A 25411-nucleotide genomic window follows, 5' to 3' on the forward strand; every position below is an offset into this window, starting at 1 on the left:
TTACTTTGATAAAAATAACTGAGCCAAACACATGATGTTTTCACCTAAATGTGGCAACAGGAAAAGTACTGAGAGAAGATAAAACAAGGTATGTCTCTAAAGCCCCTGTAAAGTTTACTATTTAGAAATAACAAGTGTGAAAGAAGATAGAAAAAGAACTTAGCAAACAGATTCTCTATGCTCAAATTCTCACCACACTCCACTCATCAGGTGAAAAGAAAGGCTCTCTCTCCAGAGAAATTTGAACCTGGAAATCTCTGTACTCAGAAATTTTGGGTAAAGACAGTGAAGTACAAAAATGAGAGGTCAGGAAAAACCCTCTTGTTATTTGTGATGCACAACTTTCTATCTCTCTTGTTTCCTGAAATTCTTCCAGAGTGAAGAAGTATAAGAACCTCCAATTTTACCAGTCTAATAAAAATTTTCTCCAAGTATCCAGCAGAATAGATGGAATAAAAACATTCACTCATTATAAGGTTGTACCATTCCAGAATACCAGGATTAGAAAGATCATCACAACTTCCAGAAAGACACAACTAAGTCATATGTAAAGAGAAGATGGAGATTGCATCAGAATTCTTAAGAGTAACTACTACCTATGTATTGGTGAGAAAAGGTGGAAGAATTAGTCTTCCATATCATACCCCATTTTTTCTTTTTTCACAAAATACTATATAGCATATTTCACTCAGTTATCTAAAGCCAAGACAAAGAAAATTATGAACTCCAGAAACTGGGACAGAAAGGTCATGGGGTTCTCTCAGACTGTCACTGAGGCTGCTAGAAACTCAACTTAGGAAACACCCACATCAGAACAAACCAGAAACCAATGATGCAAGGAAAGAGGGGGACATTGAGAATGAAGGAGACATGGCCAAGAGTCTCAAATTTCCCACTACTGACCATTATTGCTAGATATTTTAAAACACCTATCTGAGTATTTGCAAATAATTCTAACTCCGGAAATGGAAGCTCATGAACTGATATGAAAGACAAGAGGACAATAAATGGAAAGTTTCCACCCAGGAAACAATATTTCTGTAGCCAAAACGATTGAAACTGTGAATGCTGGTTTAAAATCTCAAATACTATACCTAGTATATTGTTGTAATGAAGTGAGGAGAATTGTGGGTGTGTATCCCCATGTTTCTATTTGTAGATATGGCTAAATATAGGAGATAGAGATGTAAGTGCAAATTTTGATCTCACATATTAGGAAATCAATAAGTATTCTCTAAAAGTGATTCAAAAAAACAACTAGGTGCCAGGTACCGATGGCTCACATCTATAATCCTAGCTACTCAGGGGGCTGAGATATTAGGATTGTGGTTTGCAGCCAGCCCAAACAGGAGAGTTCATGATACTCTTATCTCCAATAAACTACTCAGAAAAAGCCAGAAGAGGTGCTGTGGCTCCAGTGGTAGACAGAAACAGCTCTGAGGCCCTGAATTCCAGCCCCAGGTCCAGCAAAAAAAAAAAAGCATCATTATTTAGAAATATGAGGATAAATTTTTTCAAAGCAGATACTAGAATGCCCAATATGACTATCATTAGAAAGTGGTTGGATAATGGGAGTATTACTGCACATTGCTCATATGCATACACAAACACAATTTGTATAATGTTAAAAATAAAAAATAATATTTCTTTCTTATTTTTCTTTGAGAACTATCATTTCTACTTCTGCATTTTATTACCGTACTTTAATTGTACAAAAGCATTTAATGCTAATACTTCTATACATGCATATAATATACTTTCTTTTTTATTATCATTAAGTAGTTGTACCAAGGGATTTCAATTCAACACATCAGTTCCTGAGTTATAATGCATTTTAATCAATGTCACTCATTATAAAGTACTTTCATCCATATTTTTACTTCTGTCTATTTTTCGAAATATAGTCTTTTACTCATATCAACTACAGAAGCTAAATTCTCTTTTTAAGACCTATCATTTGTTCTATATATTAATATTGAAAATAATTTGATGGTAAAATAATCTCTTTTATCCTATTAGGTGATGAGGTTAAATATATTATCATATATTTTCCTATATATCAAAAATATTTCTGAATTAGAAAATGGGAATATTCTATTAACATCTTAAATATTATACTGTTGTCTTAGACTCATTTACGTTATTTGTAGTTCATGAATTATCATTCATATTTGTGGAGATTAGTGAAATCTAGAGATATAAGTGAAGATAATAGTGTCCTTAAAAATATACTTTTGTTTGTTTGTTTGTTTGTTTGTTTTGTTTTGGGTCCGGTCGTGGGGCCTGAACTCTGGGCCTGAGCACTGTCCCTCAGCTCTTCAGCTCAAGGCGAGTGCTCTATCACTTGAGCCACAGCGCCACTTCTGGCCTTTTTTTTTCTGCTTATGTGGTGCTGAGGAATCGAACCCAGGGCCTCATGTATGCAAGGCAAGCGCTCTACCACTGAGCCACTTTCCCAGCCCTCAAAAATATACTTTTATTGTTAATGTTTTATTCCTTTTATTTTGTAATGTTTTATTATAACAATATTATAAGTATGTGATACCTATGATAATATACTTCTTACGTGTTAAATAAAGGTATTTTACTTCAATTTATAAAGCATATTGGATGCACATTAATAGTCTTTTTTGGTTTTTGTGAATTTGTTAACAAAAAGCTAAACTTTATGGATATATTAATGCATTATAAAGCTGCTTAGTAGAAGACTTATGCAAGTATATGCTGAAGTATAAATACTCCATGGGGCATGCATTTGTTATCTCAAATCTTGTTCAGATTCATTATCACATTATGAAGCACTGACTTACTATGATCAGTGTGCCTCTTTCCTCCTGTTCTGACATTTCTTATTATGTCTCACCAGCTAAAGTGAAGGAAGAGATTATGTGATTGGCAGGCACCGCAGCCCCTGCATGCAGGACAGGAGCCAAATGAGATCCAGAGATACATTGATCTTGTACCCATAAGCCTGCCCCATGCAGTGACTACATCATTCCCCAGGTGGGCTTGTTTCTTCTCAGCTGAGGCTCCATAGGGAGCCTGAGTTCCTGAGGTCACTGTGGGATTCCTCTCCTGCACACCACATGAGAGAGCTGGGAAAGTCTCCGCTCAGTTGGCTGCTCAGGAGAGTCTAAGTTATGGGAAGTTGACGGTTATATATCCACGCAATAATGTCCCTGGCATCTGGCACTGTGAATTTTCCAATTTTTGTTCTGCCCCTTAAATTCTTTTGTTGGGGGTGTTCTTCCTTTCAGCTATGCTTAGAATTTGTATTTCCAAATGAATCTCACAAGTTTATTATTACAAGTTCCCAAAACGCTTAACTGGGATGTTTATTATGACAGTAAAATTCTAGATAAATTTGGGGAAACTGTTGTTTGGACTCCTTCAATTCATGAATAGGTTATGCTCCCAGTTTACCTATGCTTTACTTTGGTTTTCAAGTAGTATTTTGTTTTCAATACAGTGGCATACCAACATTTTCATACACCTTTTCAAAATACTGAGTATTTTTATTGTTCTTATTCTTTTGGGGGGTGTGGGGAGGAGGGTCTTGGGCTTGAGCTTTGGGCCGGGGCAATGTCCCTGACTGAGCTTCTTTTATGCAGAAGAAGGTGGTGTGATACTTTTTTCATTTAGAGCTATGTAGGTCACTCAAACTCTAAAGGTTATTAATGCATACTTTTCTGAACTCTATTAATTATTAACTGAAGGCATATTTATTGGAATGTTACTGATTAAGAACAAAATCAATTTTTTGTATACTTTTCATTTCTTTTTTTATTGTGAAAATACTGTACAGAGGGGTTACAATTACATGGGCAAGATAATGAGTACATTTCTTATCGAGCATTGTTGCCTCCTCCTTTGTTTCCCCTTCCCATCCCTTCCCATCTTCCCCCAACCCCCCCATCCAATCCTCCCCCCCCCAAAAAATAATCTTCTCCCAATCCGTGGGCTTTCTATTAATCTTGCTAGCTATGTCTTTGTCATGCAGAAGCTCTGCAATTACATGCAATCCCATTTGTCCAACCTTTCTTTGATTTGTTGTGTTTCTAGGTCTCTATTAAGAAAATTTCAGCCTGTGCCAAGGAGACCTAGGGTTTCTCCTAGTCCATCCTGTAATGTTTTCAGAGTGTCTGCTTTGACTCCGAGGTCTTTGATCCATTTGGAGTTGATTCTGGTGCAGGGTGATATATAAGGATCTAGCTTTAGTTTTCTACAAGTAGTTAACCAATTTTGCCAGCACCATTTACTGAAGAGGCTGTCTTTCTTCTATTAGATGGCTATAGGTCTGTAGGTTCATTTCTGGGTTTTCAATTTTATTCCACTGGTCCTGAGGTCTGTTCTTGTGCCAGTACCAAGCTGTTTTGATTACTATGGTTTTATAGTAGAGTTTGAAATTTGGTATTGATATTCCTCCAGCACTGTTCTTTCTTTTGAGGATCGTTTCTCCTATTCGGTGTCTTTTATTGTTCCATACGAATTTTTGGATTGCCTCTTCTATTTCCTTGAAGAATGAGGTTGGAATTTTGATAGGTATTGCATTGAATTTGTAGATGCCTTGGGGAGTATTGCCATTTTCATGATGTTAATCTTTCCAATCCAAGAGCATGGGAGTTTTTGCCACTTTCTAAGTTCTGTTTTGATTTCCCTTTTCAAGTTCTTAAAGTTTTCATAATAGAGGTTCTTCACTTCTTTGGTTAAGTTAATTCCTAGGTATTTTTTTTGGGGGGGGCTATTACGAATGGAGTTGCTTTCCTAATTTCAGCCACACTTTTCTCATTGTTGGCATACAGAAAAGCCATTGATTTTTGAGGGTTAATTTTATGCCCTGCTACTTTGCCAAAGTTTTGAATCAGCTTGAGTAATTTGGGAGTGGAGTCTATGGGATTCTTTAAATACAAGATCATGTCATCTGCAAAGAGGGAGAGTTTTACTTCTAATGTGCCTATTTGGATCCCCATTATGTTTGCATCTTGTCAAAAGCAATTATTTGTTGTAAACACAATTGAACTGAATGTCTTCCTCTGGAGGAAAGGTATGTAGATATCATAGCTAATGTGAGACAGAAATAGAATCTAAGGAAATGTGTGTTTTAGGTTCAGTTCAACTAACTGGTATTTATGACTTTCACCAATGTCCTCAATATCTAATATTCAGTTTCTAAGCACTAAAAGGGAATAATTTAATGGCAGGCAAGGAAAAATGAGAGAATAAAAATAGTTATGTAAGATATCAAAATCCTTATATACCAGGCTGAAACAATGATAGGCAACTGGATATTAACAAGTCTTAATTTTGCATACAAAGGAAGAAAAGAGGCCAAGTACAGTGGCTCAGGCCTGTAATCCCATTAGGGGCACCTGCCATTTAGGAAGCAAAGATTCAGAGGACTGCAATGAGCCAACTTGAGCAAATAGCAAAACCCTGCCTCAGGCATGGGGGTGTGTGCTTGTAGTTTTAGCTTTGGTGGAGGGCTAGGTAGGAAGATTATGATAGCTTTAGTGAGCATAAATATAAAATTCTATTTTTTAAATAAATAACTAAAGAAAAGATGGAGGTGTGTCTTAAGTGTTATAGCACTTTGCACTTGTAAGTACAAGGCCTGAGTTTCAATCCCAGTACCACCAAAAATTAAAATTAAAGCTATTAGAACAAATATGATATCCTTACAAACATACCTTTAGTAACACATTACTTTCCAAACATTATATGTTAGTTTAGTAGTATTTGAGTCTTTCAGTTTTGCATACTGTGTTTGTATTTTACTTGAGTTTAGATGTCCTTATGATCCATGATGACTCAATTATGTCCATATAATTCAGTGACTATTACTCTCTATACTGTCCCTTCTTTACTGTGTATTAATTATTGGCATCAATGAGTTATATAAGAGGCTTTCATGTTGACATGTTGATTTATGCAAACATTTTATCTTGTTTTATTTTCCTTTCCTTAAAGAGAGACCAAAATCAGCATAACAGCTTTTCTGGTTGTGAATGAAAAGCAGAAAAGCTGTCATTTCTCCTACTGCAACACTAAATCACATGACGAAGGCTTTCACCTCAGTTATACTGAGCAAGTTTCAATGCTGCAGTGGTGGGAAGAGAATTCCAGGACTGTTCTTCAGGAAGCCATGGTGCATGGCAATGGCCATGAGACATCTCCCTGAAACCCTAGCTCTTCCACCTACAAGCCACATGACATCCACAGTTCTGTACTCCTGATCCTCCCTTACCTCACTAGAAAAAGAAAAATAATAAAGATCTTAGCTTTCCGTTTTTCTGTTGTATAGTGGTCAAGGACCTGCAACTTTTGCTCAGTACTCAATATATATTTGGCTTTTCAAAATGCAGGACTGATGCTAGGTATTTTACATTTGGTTAGAAATAAAAATGGACAAGTCTACCAACTTCTTGAAGAGTCTCAGTAGTGACAACACATCTGGAAGTGTTGTATAGAGCAAAAAACAAGTTTAAATACACATTTCCTGGAAAACACAGATTACCATAAAATCCAAAACTTCCCAACGTGTCACTAATCTGAGAATCAAGAAAAATACTCTTTCTTTGACTTATGTAATTGTAACCGCTCTGTACATCTACCTTAGAATAGCAACAAAGTCTTTTAAAAAATGATCACCATGTTTGAATAATGTTCAAGTTGTTGACTTTAATACGTCTCAACCATAGCTGATCATTGAAAGCAGGTAGGTTTGTATTTTAAGTAGCAGTATTTGATCGCTAACAAGTGCAACTAAATCACAATTACCTCTGTGGCCTCTGGAAAGAGGGACATGTGTACAGGTCATTCTACTTTTATCTCTATCATCAGGACAAAGTCTAATCAGAAGAGAGGTTAAAGTAAACTTCTACCAAACAGGACTAAAACATTAAAGAGGCACACCTACAGTCTCAGGGAGCATTATAAAAGTCTGCCCTTGCAAGCTCACAGTACTCTCAGAAGAAGAGAAGGCCTCAATGGGTCCAGTAGTTGCACTGGTGCTGGGTCTCTCCTGTCTGCTTCTCTTTTCAATATGGAGACAGAACTCTGGGAGAAGGAAGCTCCCTCCAGGCCCCACTCCTTTCCCAATTATAGGAAATATACTGCAGATTGATATGAAAGACATCACTAAATCTCTGACCAAAGTAAGTACTCTTCATGCTTGCCCAATGGTCTCTGACAGCTTTAATGAAACCATATTTTAAATGTACTGCTGAAGGTAGATTAGCATGATTTATTATCATAAAACAAAATCCTTGTAAAAAGTGTAACATGCTTGTGACTTTTCCAGTTTGTATTTTAATCATGGAATGAACTAATGTATTATGTGAGTGGGTTAATGTCTATTTTAGTCTCTGTCACAAAACTGAAAATGTTATGGATGGTTTTCCCCATCTTAGCTAGACAGTCAAATTTATGATGATTTTTTCCTGAAGCTTCATGGTAAGGAAAGTTCTGTGATTAAAAGTTAAATTGAAAAACTCATATAGCATATTAGACATTGATTTTTTTTAATCATGAAAGCTAACTTCTCTGAGAAGCTGTGAGTGATTGAAAGGAACTATCTGTGAGGATGAGAGAACATAAAGACATGAGACCATTTAGGGGATACTGATGGTGTCAGAATCCACCTGGATTTTTGCTTAAACCTTTGGAGCAAAAAATGCTGCTGGGTGAGAAATTGTTTGGGAGGATGTTTCATGTACTAGGGCAGCCTCTGTGGGGCCCACCCTCCGCTTCTAATACCGATAGATCCCACACTGCACTTGCCTATAGAAACACCTGTGCTGACTTAAAACTGCAGTTTCTCTTATTTGTCAAAGGAAGTAATATTCTCACCAGTAAGAGCTTCAGAGGTTATCTGAAAGCAGTAATCTGATGCTGGTTAGGAGTACAAATGAGAATTAAACATATACCAAGCATTGAATGTCCAATAAACCTTATCAATGGTGCTCTAGTAATGAACTTAGAATCCACAGACCTTTGTTTTGTTCTTTGTGAATCATGACAAGCTTTCTGTGTATGTTGATGTGAGGATGAATGATAATGTTGTATCAACTGCTCCATCCATTGCGTGGCACATTATAGGCCATCTCCAAGTGACAGCTATAGTAAATCTCCTTTATAGCATATGATCTTTGCAAATATTTTAAGTTGTGTTTGCCAAAATAAAGAAGCATAAAAAATACAATGATGATATCAGTTTTGCTCAGGCTCACTCTGAGGAACAAATACTGACCTCTTTCTCTAGTATTTTTTTTTCTTTTCATTTTCCAGTTCTCAAAAGTCTATGGCCCTGTGTTCACTCTGTATTTGGGCATGCAGCCCACTGTGGTGTTGTATGGATATGAAGCAGTGAAGGAAGCTCTGATTGACCATGGGGAGGAGTTCTCTGGAAGAGGCAGGCTCCCATGGGCTGAAAAAGCTACCAGAGGCCTTGGTAAGTGTACATATCCATGTGTGTGTATATTTGTGTGTGGGCAGAGGATGTGTTGATAAGGAGGATGGAAAAAGAACCAAAGCTTGGCCATCCCTGTACCTGCCATCTGTCAGCTTCCTTTTCCTTGCTTGACTTCTCCATCAATGTTTCTGCTTCCCTTAATTTAGGAATTGCTTTCAGCAATGGACACACATGGAGAGAGATGAGGAGCTTCTCACTCATGACCTTGCGGAATTTTGGGATGGGGAAGAGGAGCATTGAAGAGCGTGTTCAAGAGGAAGCCCGCTGCCTCGTGGAGGAGCTGAGGAAAACCAAGGGTAGTAGCTGCTTTATATCACTATTTTAGAGAGGAATATAAAAGGCTCCATTAAGTCCCTTCTGTTTCAGAATTGGGTTGTTTTCCAATCAGAAATCATGACTGTAGATTTTTTTTTGTTTTATGTTATAATTAGGGTACTGGCCAACTTAGGCTCCAGGTAAAAGATAAGCAGGTTTAATTCAAATGGGATATTAGGCTCGTAGAGGAATTTTCAAGTAAAACAGTAATAAAATTGGTAAAGATGACAAAGGCTGAGTACAGTATTTCATATGCATATTTCAATTTGTTTCTGACTCTTCAGGCTCACCCTGTGACCCCACTTTCATCCTGGCCTGTGCTCCCTGCAATGTCATCTGCTCCATTGTTTTCCAGAATCGTTTTGATTATAAAGACCAGGAATTCCTTAACTGGATAGAGAAAATGAGGGAGAATGTCAAGATTCTGAGCTCACCATGGATACAGGTGAAGCCAAGATCTTTTCTTCCTAAGAAAACACTTGTTTTTTTTTTTTTTCAACAGACCCAAATTAACTAAAGAACCACTAGTAAGGTGAACACCTGGACCCAACAGTGCTACCTAAAGAATGGTAGAGTGACATTCAGGAAGTTACTGTCTATGACCACACATTCTAGCATTTTCTCTATTCTATTTTTTTAGTAGCTTCAAAGTTTCTGGTTTTATATTAAGATCCTTAATCAACTTGCAATTGATATTACTTCAGGAAAATAGACATGGGTCTAGTTCATTTTCTGCAGTTCCAAAATGAAGCCTGTTGAAATTGGTTTTGGAAGCAGGGAAGGAAATGATGAGGGAGAGTAGCAGAGGAGCCTAGATATATGGTGTCATCTAGATGTATTGTATAGCTGGGCCTTGTTGGCTTATAGATAAATGTTAGTTACTCAGGAGAATGAGACCTGGAAGATCAAGGATTTGAGCCAGCCAGGGTAGAAAAGTTTGACAGAATCCATCTCCCAAATAGTCAGCAAAAACCAGTCATGACCAAGAAAGCCAGCAAGAGTCTGGGGCTCGGAGTTCAAATCCTGGTCCTGGCACCAAAAGGAAAAATACATTTTATTATATATGGACATGTCAAAATGAGAACCTTTGACAGCTAATCTATAATAATAGAAATGGAAGAAAAACAATATAATCAGCTGAGAAAGATGTCTAAATCATTAGGATTTACTCAAGCTAATGAACTCAAGCAATTAATTTGATATTTCCCATTAAATCCCAAAGGGATTTTCCTATAAATTGCTTTGTTCAGGTCCTGATAGATGCCTGGTGGATCAGTGGATGTCCAGGTGATTACTGAAAGCTTACATTTCCCACAGGTTTGTTTTCCAATCAGACATCTCATATTCATGCTATTACTGAGCAGAAGTATTTTTCCTCAGAAAGGAAGCATATTTGCAACAATAGGAACTACTAGGAATCACTGAGTAGAGTCAGAGTGTTTGCTGATTCCACTGTGATCCTAGATGATGAAGTAGCCTGGGGAGAAATGACAAAATTGAACTATAAAAATCTTCACAATGTTTAATGGAGTTTGGCATGGCTTAAACTCTGTAAATGTTAATAACTATGTGATCACAGAGAGGTTAGGTACTCTATTATGAGACTGAATTTTAGGACATCCTTGAACCCCTCTCATTGTATATGTTCCAGCAAAATTTCCCTTCAAGGTGGAAGCCATGTGTCCTTTTTATTTACAGCCAAGTTTTCTATAGTATGTATATAGTATGTATATGCATGTATATTTAATAAGTTATTACTTTTCCATTTAGATCTACAACATTTTCCCTGATCTCATTGATTATCTACCAGGAGGTCATAAAACATTCCTAAAAAATTTTGATGATACAAATAGCTACATTTTGAAGAAAATAAATGATCATGAAGAATCACTGGATGTTAACAATCCAAGAGACTTGATTGATTGTTTTCTGATTAAAAAGAAACAGGTAAAATGACAAAAATCACATTTATTTGAATCCTTGAGCATTCTGTGACATATTAATTAGTATGTGTTACTGGAGATGTTTAAACAATCAGACCAGCAGTGCTTGAAAAAGTAAGTTATCAGTTATATAAAGGAAGCTACACTAAGCATCCTGGGAAACAAAATTAATTTCTCAAGTAATTAGGATACTTTTACTCTTTTTATATAAAATAATATAATAAGGAGAAGCAGAATGCACATGACATGTGAATAGAAATAATTTCCCTGCAAAATATGTGTCATTATGTAAAGATAGGTGTCATTATTATATACTGTGTACAATAGAATATGTGAATATTATGCAAGTTCTCTAAGTCAGTATTGGTTTTGAAGAAATAATTCTGGAATAATCCTTAATTGGTCATGGTTAATCTTCCATATAAAGGATTTTCAATTATGGTATTTAAAAGTATATATCACAATATCATTTTATTATGCTTTTCACATTTTTATTATCAAATTTATTGTGCAAAGGCTTCTATTGTGATATGTTACAAATGCAAATAATATAATTTAATCAAATTTACCTCTTCTGTTTGTTTACTAATTCATCTTCTTTATATAGATTTTAGAGGTTTCCCTTATGTTTTTTCACATAAACATATGAGTATATAATATATGTAACATATATGTAAAATACATATAGATAATGCATAGATAATATATATATTATATACATATATAATATATTGCAATCAACTAAGCAAAGTTTGAATCCTTATAATGTACCATGGGATTACTATAACACACTTATGACAATCTAGTGTGAAATTAGAGTGAATTAGTGTCTGAGTATATTTTTAATCCTCCCCCCTCCAATTGCATCCTTTTTTTTGGTCACACATTACATCCTTAATACATTGGGTATCCATAGAATCTATGATTATTGCCTCCTATATTTCCCTTAAAAAATATATATATATATAGCCGGGCGCCAGTGGCTCATGCCTGTAATCCTAACTATTCAGGAGGCTGAAATCTGAGGACCCAGGTTCAAAGCCATCCCAGGCAGAAAAGTTCGTGAGACCCTTAACTCCAATAAACCATTAGAAAACCGGAAGTGTCGCTGTGGCTCAAGCGGTAGATCGCTCACCTTGAGCTGAAAAGCACTAGGAGAGCTCACAAGCCCAGAGTTCAAGCCCCAACAACAGACCAAAAAAAAATGTATATAATCTAAAAAGAGGTTGAATAAGAAATACCGTATAATTAACATTCATATTTTCTGTTTGTTTATATTTAACAAGGATATGTATTTCTTGACTTGGTGTGAATTTATTGTTGAATATGCTTTAGTTTCTACTTGAAAGCTGATTCCCCTTAGCACTTCTTGTATGGTAGATCTGTTCATGACAGACTCCCTTCTCTTTTATTTATCTTAGCAGTATTAACTTCTCCTGCATGATGATTGCATATAAGATAAGATTAGTGCTTTAGTCCATGACATGGAATCATTCATTTAGATTTCCATTAATTTTTCAACACTTATACAGCCTACAGTATAATAGCCTATGTGACCTGCAACTATTAACTCTCCAAATTTATTGTGACAGATGGACGCTTTAATATTGGTGTTTGAACATATTATTCTAGAGTAAGTTGACCTCAAGATTTAAGATTACCTGTAGTTTGATGATCATAGAAAAGTACATAAAGTAGATATTACCAAAGTTTGTTTAACTTGACCAGCTTTCAAAGCATGTGATGTTGATATAGTCAAAGGAGATGACTCTTTTCCAAGAAAGTACAAATGTTGAGAGGACCCGTTAACTTTCATTGTTTTAATTACATATTATTAGACATACTGCAAGTCATCTGGAGATTACAAAAGCATGATGGATTAATGTTGGCCCAGGGACCAGTTAGAAAATGATGTATTTTGACTATTTAATGATTTCCTCATTCAACATCTAAAACTGCAGCCTTGTTGACAACTTGGTTTTGGGCCATCTACTCAGTCCTTGGCACTGCTTCATCCATCCTCTCTCCTTTGTTCCAATGACAAGTTAATATAAACACGTTTTGTCTTCATGATTAGTGTCACTTCAGCTCATGCATTCCTAGTCATTCCTACTCAGGTTCCTTAGACCATCTAACTTGGTGCTTTCCATCTGCTGACTCATTGGGTTTTCATGAACCCATTCTCGTTCCTTGTGACTCCTAAGTTTTGCTGCCTTTTAGCATTTTCACAAGCAATATTGAGCATACTCAAATGTGTGATACAAGAAGTTAAATTGCTAGAGCTCTAGCCTTGAGCTGAAGAACTGAGGGACAGCGCCTAGGCCTAGAGTTCAGGTCCAGGACCGGACCAAAAAAAAAAAAAAAAAGAAGAAGAAGAAGTTAAATTGCAATGAGGAGCCATTCCTGTAAAACTGCTATCAAGGGGCTGAGATCTAAGGATTAAAGTTTGAAGGCAGCCTGGACATAAAAGTCTTTTTGAGACTCTTATCTCCAAATTAAACAGAAAATAGTTGGAAGTGGAGCTGTGGTTCAAGTGGTATAGCACCAACCTTGAGAAAAGAAGCTCAAGGACAATGCTCACACACTGTTCAATAACATCAACTGCCAAAAAATTTTAATTGCAGATTTTTGCTTCAGGCTTACAACACCTATGTCCCTAACTTCCTACTTACAGTATTCAATTTTCTGATCCTTTAATATTTAGAGAAAATTCAGTTATTAGTAGCTTAAGTGAATGATGAGTTTCATTACCTCAAATACAGTCCCAACACCAGATCAGAGAAAGGACAGCCCAGGAGACCTGAAGCCTTACTAAGTCTAAACTAGTCACCATCCCACTGTCAATTGTGCCTTGCTCTTATTCTTTTACTCTCCAACTTCATACCACTGTGAGATACTGAATTCGATGTCATCACATGTGCTGGTAAATAATATAATTGCATCAAATCTTAGGAGCAGGAAAATCACAAGGAATCATCGGAATTTACTAATGAAAATTTGACAATGGTTGCATCTGATTTATTTGGTGCTGGGACAGAAACGATGAGCACAACACTGAGATACTCCCTGCTGCTCCTGATGAAGCACCCTCACGTCACAGGTAGGAGCACAGGGGGAGACCTAGGTGAAACTTCGGAAAATATAGGAAAGATGCTGCTAGTGATTTGCCTTGTCAGGTATGTCTCACAGCTCAACATCCAGCTGAAATCAGAGAGAAGTGATGAGAACAATGGAGTAGGAAAAGCAGTAAGACTCTGTCTTGTGTCTGGATTTTCTGACAGGTAATCATTGGAAAACGACTCAAGCATAAATTGACATACAATAATATATTGATTTTACACCAAAAACTCCAGCTTTCACAATGGGTTCTTCTATATATTTTTCCTCATTCTGGCTATTCTAATGCTGCCATAGGCCCAAGAGATCTCTTGTCACCAATGCATAAGTACAAGTCCTAGAATTTCATGAGGATGTCTGAGATAAATTCTATTCCTGAATATTTTCTCATTAGAAATGTACAGATGCCATACCAGAAGGAATTTTACAATTTCAGAAGTCTAAGTCCATAAAACTTATGTTTGGTAAAGTTAGAATTTTACAAGGGCATCTGTAATTTTTATCTTTTACAATGTTGTTTTGTATTTATAGAGTTTTAGGTGTGGAAACACTGTGTAAAGTTTTAGGAAATAATTATAAAATAATTTAAGTGAGAATTAGACCTCTCACAACGAAAAGGAGAAGAGAATACTAACTGGATAAGATATCTACCAAAATTCTGATACTCAGAGTAGATGTAATTATGATAAAATACCTGAGCTAGACACATGTTGCTTTCACCTAAATGTGGTAACAAGAAAATTTCTGAGGGAGTGAAAACTAAGCTATGTCTCCAAAATTCCCATAAAGTTCCCCCTCCCCTTTTTATTTTGCCAGTCCTGGGGTCTGAACTCAAGAGCTGGGTACTGTCCCTGAGCTGCTTTTGCTCAAGGCTGGCACTCTACACTTGAGCCACAACCCTACTTCTGCCTTCTTCTGTGTATGTGGTACTGAGGAATAAAACCCAGGGCTTCATGCATGGTAGGCCAGCAGTCCACCACTAGGCCACATCCCCAACCTCATAAAGTTTCCTATTTAGAAGTAGCAATATCAAAGAAAATAGAAAAGAATTTAGCAAACAGACTCTCCATGTTCAAATTTTTACCTCCACTCCTCAGGTGAAAAGAAAAACTCTCTCCACACCAAGAAAACTCTCTGTCTCTCTCTGTGTCTCTGTGTCTCTGTCTCTATGTCTGTCTGTCTGTCTCTATGTCTCTATGTCTGTCTGTCTGTCTGTCTGTCTCTGTCTCTGTCTCTGTCTCTGTCTCTCTCTCTCTCTCTCTCTGTACTAAGAACTCTCTACTCAGAAATTTTGGGTAAAGACAGTGAAGTATAAAGTTGGGAGGCCCGGCAAAGCCCTCTTCTTTTTGATGCATAACTTTTTTTATATATATCTTTTATTGTAAAGACACTGTACAGAGGGGTTACAGTTACATGAAAAAGGTAATGAGTAAATTTCCTATGGAGCATTGTTACCTCCTCCTTTGTTTTTGCCCTACCATTCCATCCCTCCCCACTTCAACGTCCTCCCTCCCCCACCCACAAAGTTGTAAAGTTGGTTTTCAACATAGTGTCTTGTACATCTCATTGTTACAATGGGTCAACCTGTATCTTATTTCAGCATTTTGTTATTTCCTTTCCCCTCCCCAAATTAGAAAAATGTATATACAAGATGCAGGGCACTGGAATCAAATACAGTGAAGACAGGGGTTATACCATGGGTGAAGAACATAGAAAAGAAACAAGAATATCACATAGTACATTATAAATACATTGAAAACAAAACTTCTTTTGTCTCTATCTTTGGGGTCATTTCACTTAGCATTACCTTTTATGGTCATATGTACATAGCTTTTGACCTTATGTGCTTCTCATAGATATATACCAGTTTTATATATATAAATATATATAACTGGTATATGTATACACACACACACACACACACACACACACACACACACACACACAAACACACATATATACACCAAATTTTCTTGATCCATTCATCTACTGAGGGTCATCTGGGTTGGTTCCATGTCTTTGCTATCGTGAATAATGCTGCGATAAACATAGTTGTGCTGGTAGATTTAGTATAGCCTTGTTTGTGATTGTTTGGGTAAATATCCAAAAGTAGGATTGCTGGGTCATAGTGGAACTCTATGTGTAGTCTTTTGAGGAACCTCCATACTGCTTTCCAAAGTGGTTGAACAAGTTTACACTCACACCAACAATGCAGTAGGGTTCCTTTTTGACCACATCCCCTGCAGGTGATGCACAACTTTCTGTCTGTCTTTTTTCCTGAAATTCTTCCAGAATGAAGAACTCTAAGAGCCTACATATTTTACCAATTTGATAGAAAATTCTCTGGAAGTGTCCAGCAGAATAAAGGGATAAAAGTCTTCACTCAGCATAAAGTTGTAGCATTCCAGAATACCAGGGTTAGAAAGAAGATCATCCCAAGTTTCAGAAAGACACAACTAGGTCAGATATCAAGAGATGATGGGATTGCATCATAATTCTTAAGAGTGGGCTGGGAAGGTGGCCCAGTGGTAGAACACTTGCCTTGCATGCATGAGGCCCTGGGATTTCTCAGCACCACATAAGCAGGAAAAAAAAAAGCCCGAAGGTGCACTGTGGCTCAAGTGGTAGAGCGCTAGCCTTGAGCTGAAGAGCTGAGGGACAGTGCCCAGGACCAGAGTTCAGGCCCCAGGACTGGACCCCTAGCCCCCCAGAAAAAATTCTTAAGAGTAAAGAGAAAAGATGGGAGAGTAGACCTCTATATCAGCCATAAACGTCATACCCATTTTCTCTTTTATTACACAATATGGTGTAATGCTTTTTTGTTCAGTTATCTCAAACCATTCAAGGAAATTATGGACTCCAGAAACTGGGACAGTAAGGTTATGGGTAATCTGAAACTCACCGAGGCTGTTACAAACTCAGAAAAAACCCACATCAGAACAAACCAGAAACCAATGATGCAAGGAGGGAAGGAAGGAGACATGGACAAGAGTCTCAGAATTCTCACTTACTGACCATGAATTGCTAGATGTTTTACACAAGTATTTGTGCACTTGCAAATAATGCTAACTCAAGAAATAGAAAATCATGAACTGCCTGATAAGAAAGAAATGGGAAGTACAATAAATGGAATGCAATTCTATTTACCACCAGGGAACAATATTGCTGAGCCAGAATGATTGAAACTGTGAATATTGGTTCAAAAACTGATATGTAATATCTAGTATATTGTTGTGAATGAAGTAAGGGGAAACATACATGTTTATCTCTATATGCCTATTTGTAGATGTGGCTAAATATATAAGACAGAAATGTGAATGTACATTTCACTCTCACATGCTAGGATATCAATAAATATTCTCTAAAAGTGATTCTTATGTACTCAGGAGGCTGAGATCTGAGGATTTAAATTTGAAGCCAGGCCAGGTATTAAAGTTAATGAGACTCTTACCTCCAATGAACTACTCAGAAAAAGCCAGAAGTGGTGTTGTGGCTCAAGTGGTAGAGCACAAAGTACATATTATTGAACACAAAGAAGTTCAAGGACAGCACCCAGGTCCTGAATTCAAGCTCCAGGTCCAGTAAAAGAAAAAAGAAAGCATCATTGCTTAGAAAGTGAACATAATTTTCCAAAGCAGATTCTAAGATGTCTAATAAGGATATCATCAGAAAGTGGTTTGATAATGGGAGTAGTACTGCACACTGTACACATGCATACACAAAGATATACACTATTTGTTTTTTATGTTTTTGGGTCCGGTCATGGGCCTGAACTCAGGCCTGGGTCCTGTCCTTCAGCTCTTCAGCTCAAGGCTAGCACTCTACCATTTGAGCAACAACACCACTTCCGGTTTTTTTTTTCCTGCTTATGTGGTGCTGAGGAATCGAACCCAGGGCCTCAGGCATGCAAGGCAAGTACTCTACCACTGAGCCACCTTCCCAACCCATACACTATTTATATAATGCTTAAATAACAATTATTTAAAAATAAAAAATATTGTTTATTTTTGTTTTTCTTTGAGGACTATCATTTCTTCTTCTGCATTTTTATTAGTTTACATGTATTGTACAAAAGTACTTAATGCTGATACTTCCATAGATGCATACAAAGATTTTCATTTTTATTATTAAATAGCTTTACAATTAAATAGCTGTTTCAATTCAGCAAGCCTTTCATGCATTACAATGTGTCTGGACCAAAATCAGTCCCTATAATATACATTCATTCATTGTTTCACTTAATTATGTCCTATTTAATTTGTGAAATATATTCTTCTCTTCATATCAACTACAGAAAAAACTAAACTCCATTTTTAAAAGACGCATTATTTACTTCTTATCCATAAACTAATAGAAATTGAAAGTCATTTTATTTTAAAATTACCTCTTATCAACAAAAAAATTTCTGAATTCGAACAAAATGGGACTATTTTATTAACATCTTAAAAGTCATACTTAGAATGATTTATGTTGGCTAGCCCATGAATTATCATTCATATTTGTGGAGATTTGTGAAATCTAGAGATATAAGTGAAGATAATAGTGTCCTCAAAAATGTACTTTTATTGTCAATATTTTATTCTCTTTATTTTAAAATGTTTCATTATTACAGTTTTATAAGCATATTGTTCCTATGATAATATACTTCTTACATCTTTTTTTTTTAATTCTATTTTATTTTATTTGAGAACATACTGTACAGAGGGGTTACAATTACATGGGCAGGATAATCACAATTTATGTACTTACTGTGATCAATGTGTCACTTTCCTCCTGTTCCACCATTTCTTATTATGTCTCACCAGCTAAAGTGAAGGAAGAGATTGACCGTGTGATTGGCAGGCACCGCAGCCCCTGCATGCAGGACAGGAGCCAAATGCCCTACACAGATGCTGTGCTACATGAGATCCAGAGATACATTGGTCTCCTACCAATGAACCTGCCCCATGCAGTGACCCGTGACATTAAGTTCAGAGACTACATCATTCCCAAGGGGAGCTTGTTTCCTTTCTGCTGAGCCTCTGTAGGGAGCCTGAGCTCCTGGGTCCACTGTGGGACTCCTCTGCTCCATACCACCTGAGAGAGCTGCAAAAGTCTCACAGTTGGCTGGTCAGGAGAGGTTGTGGTATAGCAAGATTGGGGTTGTATATCCATGCCAAATTATCCTTGGTCTCCCACACTGTGAATCCCAACTTTGTTATGCCCCTTAAATTCTTCTTGTTTTAGAGACTTCTTCTCCTTGTTCTTGTTGTCTTTTTTTTCTTCTAGTTCCTCCTCCTCCTCCTCTTCCTGTTCCTCCTGCTGTTCCTCCTCCTCCTCCTCTTCCTCCTTCTCTTCCTGCTGCTCTTCCTCCTGTGCTTCCTCCTCCTCCTCTTCCTACTCCTTCTATTCCTCTTTCTTCTCCTTCTCCTCCTCCTTGATCTTTTGGCTATGCTTAGTTTTTGTATTACCAAATGAGTACAAAAACTTATTATTGATCAATTTCCCAATATGTTGTGCTGGGATGTATATTATGCCTCCAGTAAAGTTATAGATAAATTTAGGAGAAAATGTCAGACATATACTAGATATTGCAAATAAGGGAAACCATGGGACCTATGTTTCTTTGGGCCTGCCTTACTTCACTTAATATAATTTTTTCCAAGTCTTTCCATTTCCTAACAAATGGGGCAATGTCATTCTTTCTGATGGAGGCATAGAATTTCATTGTGTATATATACCAGATTTTCTTGATCCATTCATCTACTGAGGGGCATCTGGGTTGGTTCCATATCTTAGCTATGGTAAATAAGGCTGCAGTAAACATAGTGATGCTGGTAGCTTTAGTGTGGCCTTATTTGTGATCATTTAGGTAAATGCCCAAAAGTGGGATTGCTGGGTCATAGCTCTATGTGGAATCTTTTGATGAACCTCCATACTGCTTTCCAAAGTGGTTGAACAAGTTTACACTCCCACCAACAATGCAGTAAGGTTCCCTTCTGTCCACATCCCCTCCAGCATCTGTTGTTATTAGATTTCTTGATTTTAGCCATTCTAACTGGAGTGAGGTGCTATCTCAATGTTGTTTTGATTTGCATTTCTTTTATGGCTAGGGAGGTTGAGCATTTCTTCATGCGTCTATTGGCCATCCTTCTTTCCTCTTCAGAGAAGTTTCTCTTTAAGTCTTTAGCCCACTTACTTATTGGACAGTGATTTCTTTGAAGATTTGTTGTTTGGGGATTTAATTTTTTGAGTTCAAGGTATATTTTAGATATGAGACCCTTGTCTGTTGTATGGCTAGTGAAGATCTTCTCCCAAACCGTGGGGTTTCTATTGATCTTGCTAACTATGTCATTTGCCATGCAGAAGCTCTGCAACCTTATGCAATCCCATTTGTCCAACCTTTCTTTGATTTGTTGTGTTTCCGGGTCTCTATTCAAAAAATTTCGGCCTGAGCCAAGGAGACCTAGGGTTTCTCCTATTCCATCCTGTAATGTTTTCAGAGTGTCTGCTTTGACTTCAAGGTCTTTGATCCATTTGGAGTTGATTCTGGTGCAGGGTGATATATAAGGATCTAGCTTTAGTTTTTTACATGTAGTTAACCAATTTTGCCAGCACCATTTACTGAAGAGGCTGTCTTTCTTCCATTCTATTGTTTTAGCTCCCTTATCTAAGATTAGATGGCTATAGGTCTGTAGGTTCATTTCTGGGTTTTCAATTCTCTTCCATTGGTCCTGAGGTCTGTTCTTATGCCAATACCAAGCTGTTTTGATTACTATGGCTTTATAGTAGAGTTTGAAATTTGGTACTGATATTCCTCCAGCAGTGTTCTTTCCGTTGAGGAGCGTTTTTGCTATTCGGGGTCTTTTATTGTTCCATATGAATTTTTGGATTGCCTCTTCTATTTCCTTGAAGAATGAGGGTGGAATTTTGATAGGTATTGCGTTGAATTTGTAGATAGCCTTGGGAAGTATTGCCATTTTCACGATGTTGATCTTTCCAATCCAAGAGCATGGAAGTTTTTGCCACTTGAAATAATTTTTCTTGCAATCATACATTTGAGTTCTTTGGGCTTTAATCTTCTTCAATATCCTTTATGTCTATTGCTACAGAATTGTTAAACTTTGGAAATACTTGCCTTTTTCCATACATTCTGTGTTGATATTTTTTGGTTCTGAAGCCAGTTCATTGGTTGGAAGTCTTCATTACCTATAGATTAGAATATTGAACTAAGTGATTCTCATTGTATCTTTCACCATTTTAACTATTTGTTTTCTGTGTTTTTTGGCAGGGGTCATGGAGAGAAGTCATGGGGCTTGAACTCAGAGCCTGAGCACTGTCCCTGACCTTTTTTGTTCAAAGTTAGTGGTTTACCACACTGAGCCACAGTTGCAAATTGGAGATAAGAGCATCATGGGCTTTCTGCCTGAACTGTCTTTGAACTGTAGTCCTCAGATCTCAGCCTCCTGACTATCTAGGATTACAGCTGTGAGCCTCTATTTACATATATATGCATATATGTATAGTTTATATATATACATAGGTTTATACAGATCTAGGTATATATATATATATATATATATATATGTATCGATCTATGTAGATCTGTGGCTCTATCTATCTATCTATCTATCTATCTATCTATCTATCTATCTATCTATCTAATTAGCTTATGTTATCTGTGTGTATTGTTCCCAGGGCACAACCATATTGACATCACTGACATCTGTGCTGCATGACCCCAAGGAATTCCCCAATCCTGACAAGTTTGACCCTGGCCACTTTCTGGATGAAAGTGGTAACTTTAAGAAAAGTAACTACTTTATGCCTTTCTCAGCAGGTAATAAAATTTCATTTCCATATCTCAGTATAACTTTGGGGGGATGTCAGTGGGAACTTACATAAAGCCTCCTTGGGGCTGGCGTATTTCCCATAAGCTCCGGATTAGGAGCAGCACTCTCAATGCCCTTGCACTTTCCTGTTCATGATGCATCTCCACTGTTTGATCAGATTAGCGAGACCTCAGTTTCTCTGTGCATTTCTTCCAAGTTCAACAGGTAAAGCAAGCAATTCTGGCATTCTCTCTTTACATATATCATAATGATCTCTTCCTAAACAGTAAAACTCATTGAGACTGCCTTCACTCACAATGAGAAATATGATCTCATCAGAGGTCCCTCCCACATCTTTTTGTGGCATTTGTCACCCCCAGGCTTTTCTATAGAATGAATCTCTTCCAATAGACACAGAAGAACACCAAAGGGCAGTGAGGGAAGATCATCACAGATGACAAGACATGAGGATTTGTGGGTGGAGTATTAACTCATTTGTCACGTTCTTGAACTTGATTATTAAACAGAAAATGGCATAAGCAATATTTTAAGACATTTAAGGTACTTCAAAAGGGGTAGAGAGTAGATGGAAGGCAGAGCAGAACATTGTTAAGAAAGTCATGAACCACAAGAACAGAACATGTACTCTCAAAAGTGTCAGAAACTGTCAAATATTGATAGATTTCCCACAATGATCACAGAGCACTCAGCTCTTCGTTCAGTCGAAGACATGTGTCTGGGTATTGTATCCCCATACCTGCAGTATGTGTGCTGTGTGTCTGACCAGGAAGCAGCCTTCATTCACTGACACTGTGACTTTTTGTCTTTTTGTTTGTTCATTTATTTGTTTGGTTTTGGGGTTGTTTTTATTGTCAGTTGTGGGGCTTGAAATCAGGATTTGTGCCTTGTTCCTGACCTTTGTTGCTCAATGCTAGCATTCTCCCACTTTGAGCCACAGCTGTACTTCTGCTTTTTAGTGGTAAGAGTCTCAGGGACTTTCTTACCCCAGGCTTACTTCTAATCATGATCCTCTGATCTCAGCCTCCTGAGTAGTTAGATTGTAGGCATGAGCCACTGGCACCCAACTACTGACCTGACCTTTGATATCTGCTTTACATCTGTCATATTGATACCATGGGGAAAGGCAGTGATCTCTCTTCAAAAATTCACTTTTTTTTACACAAAGGGAAACATTTTAAATAATGAGAAAATTATGGTTTCAAATGATTTGAGTGTCAGTGAAAATCTGAATATGATATTTGGGAAGCTGAATGAGGGCAAGATTTTATGGCTTGAAGGGACACAAAGAGTACAAGAAAGGACATGAAATGTGGTCTGTGTCTTGATGTCTGTGGGGAAATGTATCATAGCCAAAAGGAATTTCATGATATAGTAAACTTTGTAATTTTGTAATTAAACTTTGTAATTTTATGTAGGCTGATAAAATCGACAGTTGGGTTTTCAAATATAAAAATACAAAAAGTGTTCATTATTTTTCTTTGGACAGTTCACATGAGCGATATGAATGGGTTTTCTTAGAAAAGCATAGATGTCTCTAGAGCATACAAAATATATCATTGAAATCTGAGACTCAAAATTTTTGTTAATAAATAATGAAACTTTGATTAAAATTGTTATAAATCCTAATCTATTCTTATTTTAATTTCTCACCAACATTTCATGAAGGAATTATTAGCATTCCCATTTAATATTTGGAGGAAATAAGGCTCAGATATTTTACTAACTTACCCCACATGGGTAGTTAATGACGGTGTCAAGATTTGACTTCTGAGTTGACTTGGAAAGCAGTGTTTCCTACCACTAATTTTACATGTGATGAATTCACATGGAGTCATGGGTAGGTCTATGTCCTGCACTCCTACATATTTGTTATTCTAAAGATACAAAGGTTTAGAGGTAATCCTAAAACACATGGTCATAGTCCTTTCTGAATAGTAGGGATTATACTAAAAGAGAAGGAATGGGAGTAGGTCTTAAGGTACAGGACAGACTGTATTAAATCCTCATCTCAACCACAGGAAAAAAGTATGATTGGAAGCCAAAAGTTCTTCCAAAATTATGATCCTCTCCTTTAGCAGGTAACATACTAGAGTAATGATATAATAATTTGGTAACCCACAACCTGGCATAGAGAAGGAGAAAAGAGGGAAGAGAGGATAAAAGTGGTTATCAACTCAAGATTCTTCTGCATTAATCTCCTGTGTTAGACTAACAAGTTTGTGTGTGCCTGTGCTACCATTCTCAGATTTAAAAAACAAACAAACAAATGTATTAGTGAAGATTATATATTCTCAGGTATCTGTACAGCTTTCCTCCTCTCTGTGCATTTGGTAATTCACTGAAGACACATTGACACTTTCTTTTACCAGTTACAAATGCAATGCTTCACATTCTCACACTTACATACATGGAGTCATTTCTTACTTTGACCTGTTTTTTGGTTTTGTTTGTTTTTTTTAATTTCAGGCAAACGGATATGTGCTGGAGAAGGCCTGGCCCGCATGGAGCTGTTTTTATTCCTAACCACCATTTTACAGAACTTCAACTTGAAACCTCTCGTGGATTCACAGGACCTCCATACCACTCCAGTTCTGAATGGGTTTATCTCTGTGCCACCGTCATACCAGCTGCGCTTCATTCCAGTGTAAAGAAGAGCTCTGCTGTCTGGCTCCAGCTGTGCAGCAATCTGCAGTTCCCTCCACTGAGCCATCACTCACCAACTTCCCCTGCCAGGAATGCTTTCCTGTCCTCCCTTCTCACATCTCCCCTCTCCCTCCAGATCCAGGAAGATCCATTCTCCGTTTTGGAGGGATTCCTGTGTAATTGCACTATCACATCTAAAATCTCTTATGCTTTATAATAATTTTATTCACTACTCCACCTGCCAATACTTCTCTAATGCTGATTGACTAATATGCTAGTATGACAAAACCAAAAAATGATTACCGTGTGACAGGTCAGACTGCTTTCTCTGTATATCATCCATAATAAATATTATTTTTCGTGCCTTTGGTCATTCTTGGACTGTCCTCCTTTGTTCAAAATTCAGGGAAGCAATGAAACAAAGCAGAGTCCCATGTTGACCCCATTACAGCAAGCACTGGGAATGGGAAGGAGGAGATGGTAGGAAAACTCCTTGGCTATGTCACTTGTCATATCTGGAGATGTGGATTTAACGAACAAAAGCAATGTGCAGAATATCTCCTCCTGGAGGAAAATATTTGTGACAGACATAGACAGAATAAACATTAAAGGCTAGTGTTCACATCTTTATTTTGGTGTTAGTATGAACAAAAAATAAAATCAAAGTATTCTTGTCAATTGATCTTTGCAACTGAAAGCCAGATATTGATAATCATTTGCTCTATTATTTTTATTTATGCACATCAATTGTACATTTTAAGATGTTTCATACCAGCATACTATTTACTTTGATCATTCTAGTTTTTCCTTCACTTTTGGCAGTACTAAGTTTTAAATTCAGGGCTTTGTTCTTCCTACACAAGAACTCTACTAATTGGACATATCCAGCATCTGTTTTTTCTACTTTGTACACATTGTTTTACACTCAACATAAATGTGATAAATTATAATAAGGGCACTGAAATAACTCCTTCCATGTCATTCTTCAGACTCAGAATTGTGCATTTAACACACAATTTTTCCTTCTTTCTACCTTGCCATGTATCACATGAGAAGTACCGTCATTCATTATCTGTTTTGGACTCTTTCCT

The 25411-nt window shown here is 37.0% G+C and overlaps 1 protein-coding gene across 3 annotated transcripts in view; it reads left to right on the top strand.

The window, feature by feature from the left end:
• The window catches only part of LOC122115684 (cytochrome P450 2C5-like), a 74486-nt gene extending 50124 nt beyond the window's left edge, over nt 1-24362 (top strand). Inside the window, exons 1-9 of one of the 3 annotated variants that reach the window (XM_042689093.1) lie at nt 6956-7154; nt 8287-8449; nt 8617-8766; nt 9070-9230; nt 10556-10732; nt 13681-13828; nt 18651-18838; nt 21523-21664; nt 24144-24362. In XM_042689093.1, coding sequence (XP_042545027.1) covers nt 6987-7154; nt 8287-8449; nt 8617-8766; nt 9070-9230; nt 10556-10732; nt 13681-13828; nt 18651-18838; nt 21523-21664; nt 24144-24325 — 1479 coding nt within the window. In that variant the 5' untranslated portion in view covers nt 6956-6986 and the 3' untranslated portion in view covers nt 24326-24362. Of the gene's footprint in view, nt 1-6955; nt 7155-8286; nt 8450-8616; nt 8767-9069; nt 9231-10555; nt 10733-13680; nt 13829-18650; nt 18839-21522; nt 21665-24143 lie in introns of those variants that run through there. The other 2 variants (XM_042689094.1, XM_042689091.1) reach the window with 2 other exon arrangements.
• Nucleotides 24363-25411: the final 1049 nt, after the last annotated feature.

This window comes from Dipodomys spectabilis, unplaced genomic scaffold (assembly GCF_019054845.1).
Source record: "Dipodomys spectabilis isolate Male_0828 unplaced genomic scaffold, ASM1905484v1 ptg000125l, whole genome shotgun sequence".
Taxonomy (NCBI): domain Eukaryota; kingdom Metazoa; phylum Chordata; class Mammalia; order Rodentia; family Heteromyidae; genus Dipodomys; species Dipodomys spectabilis.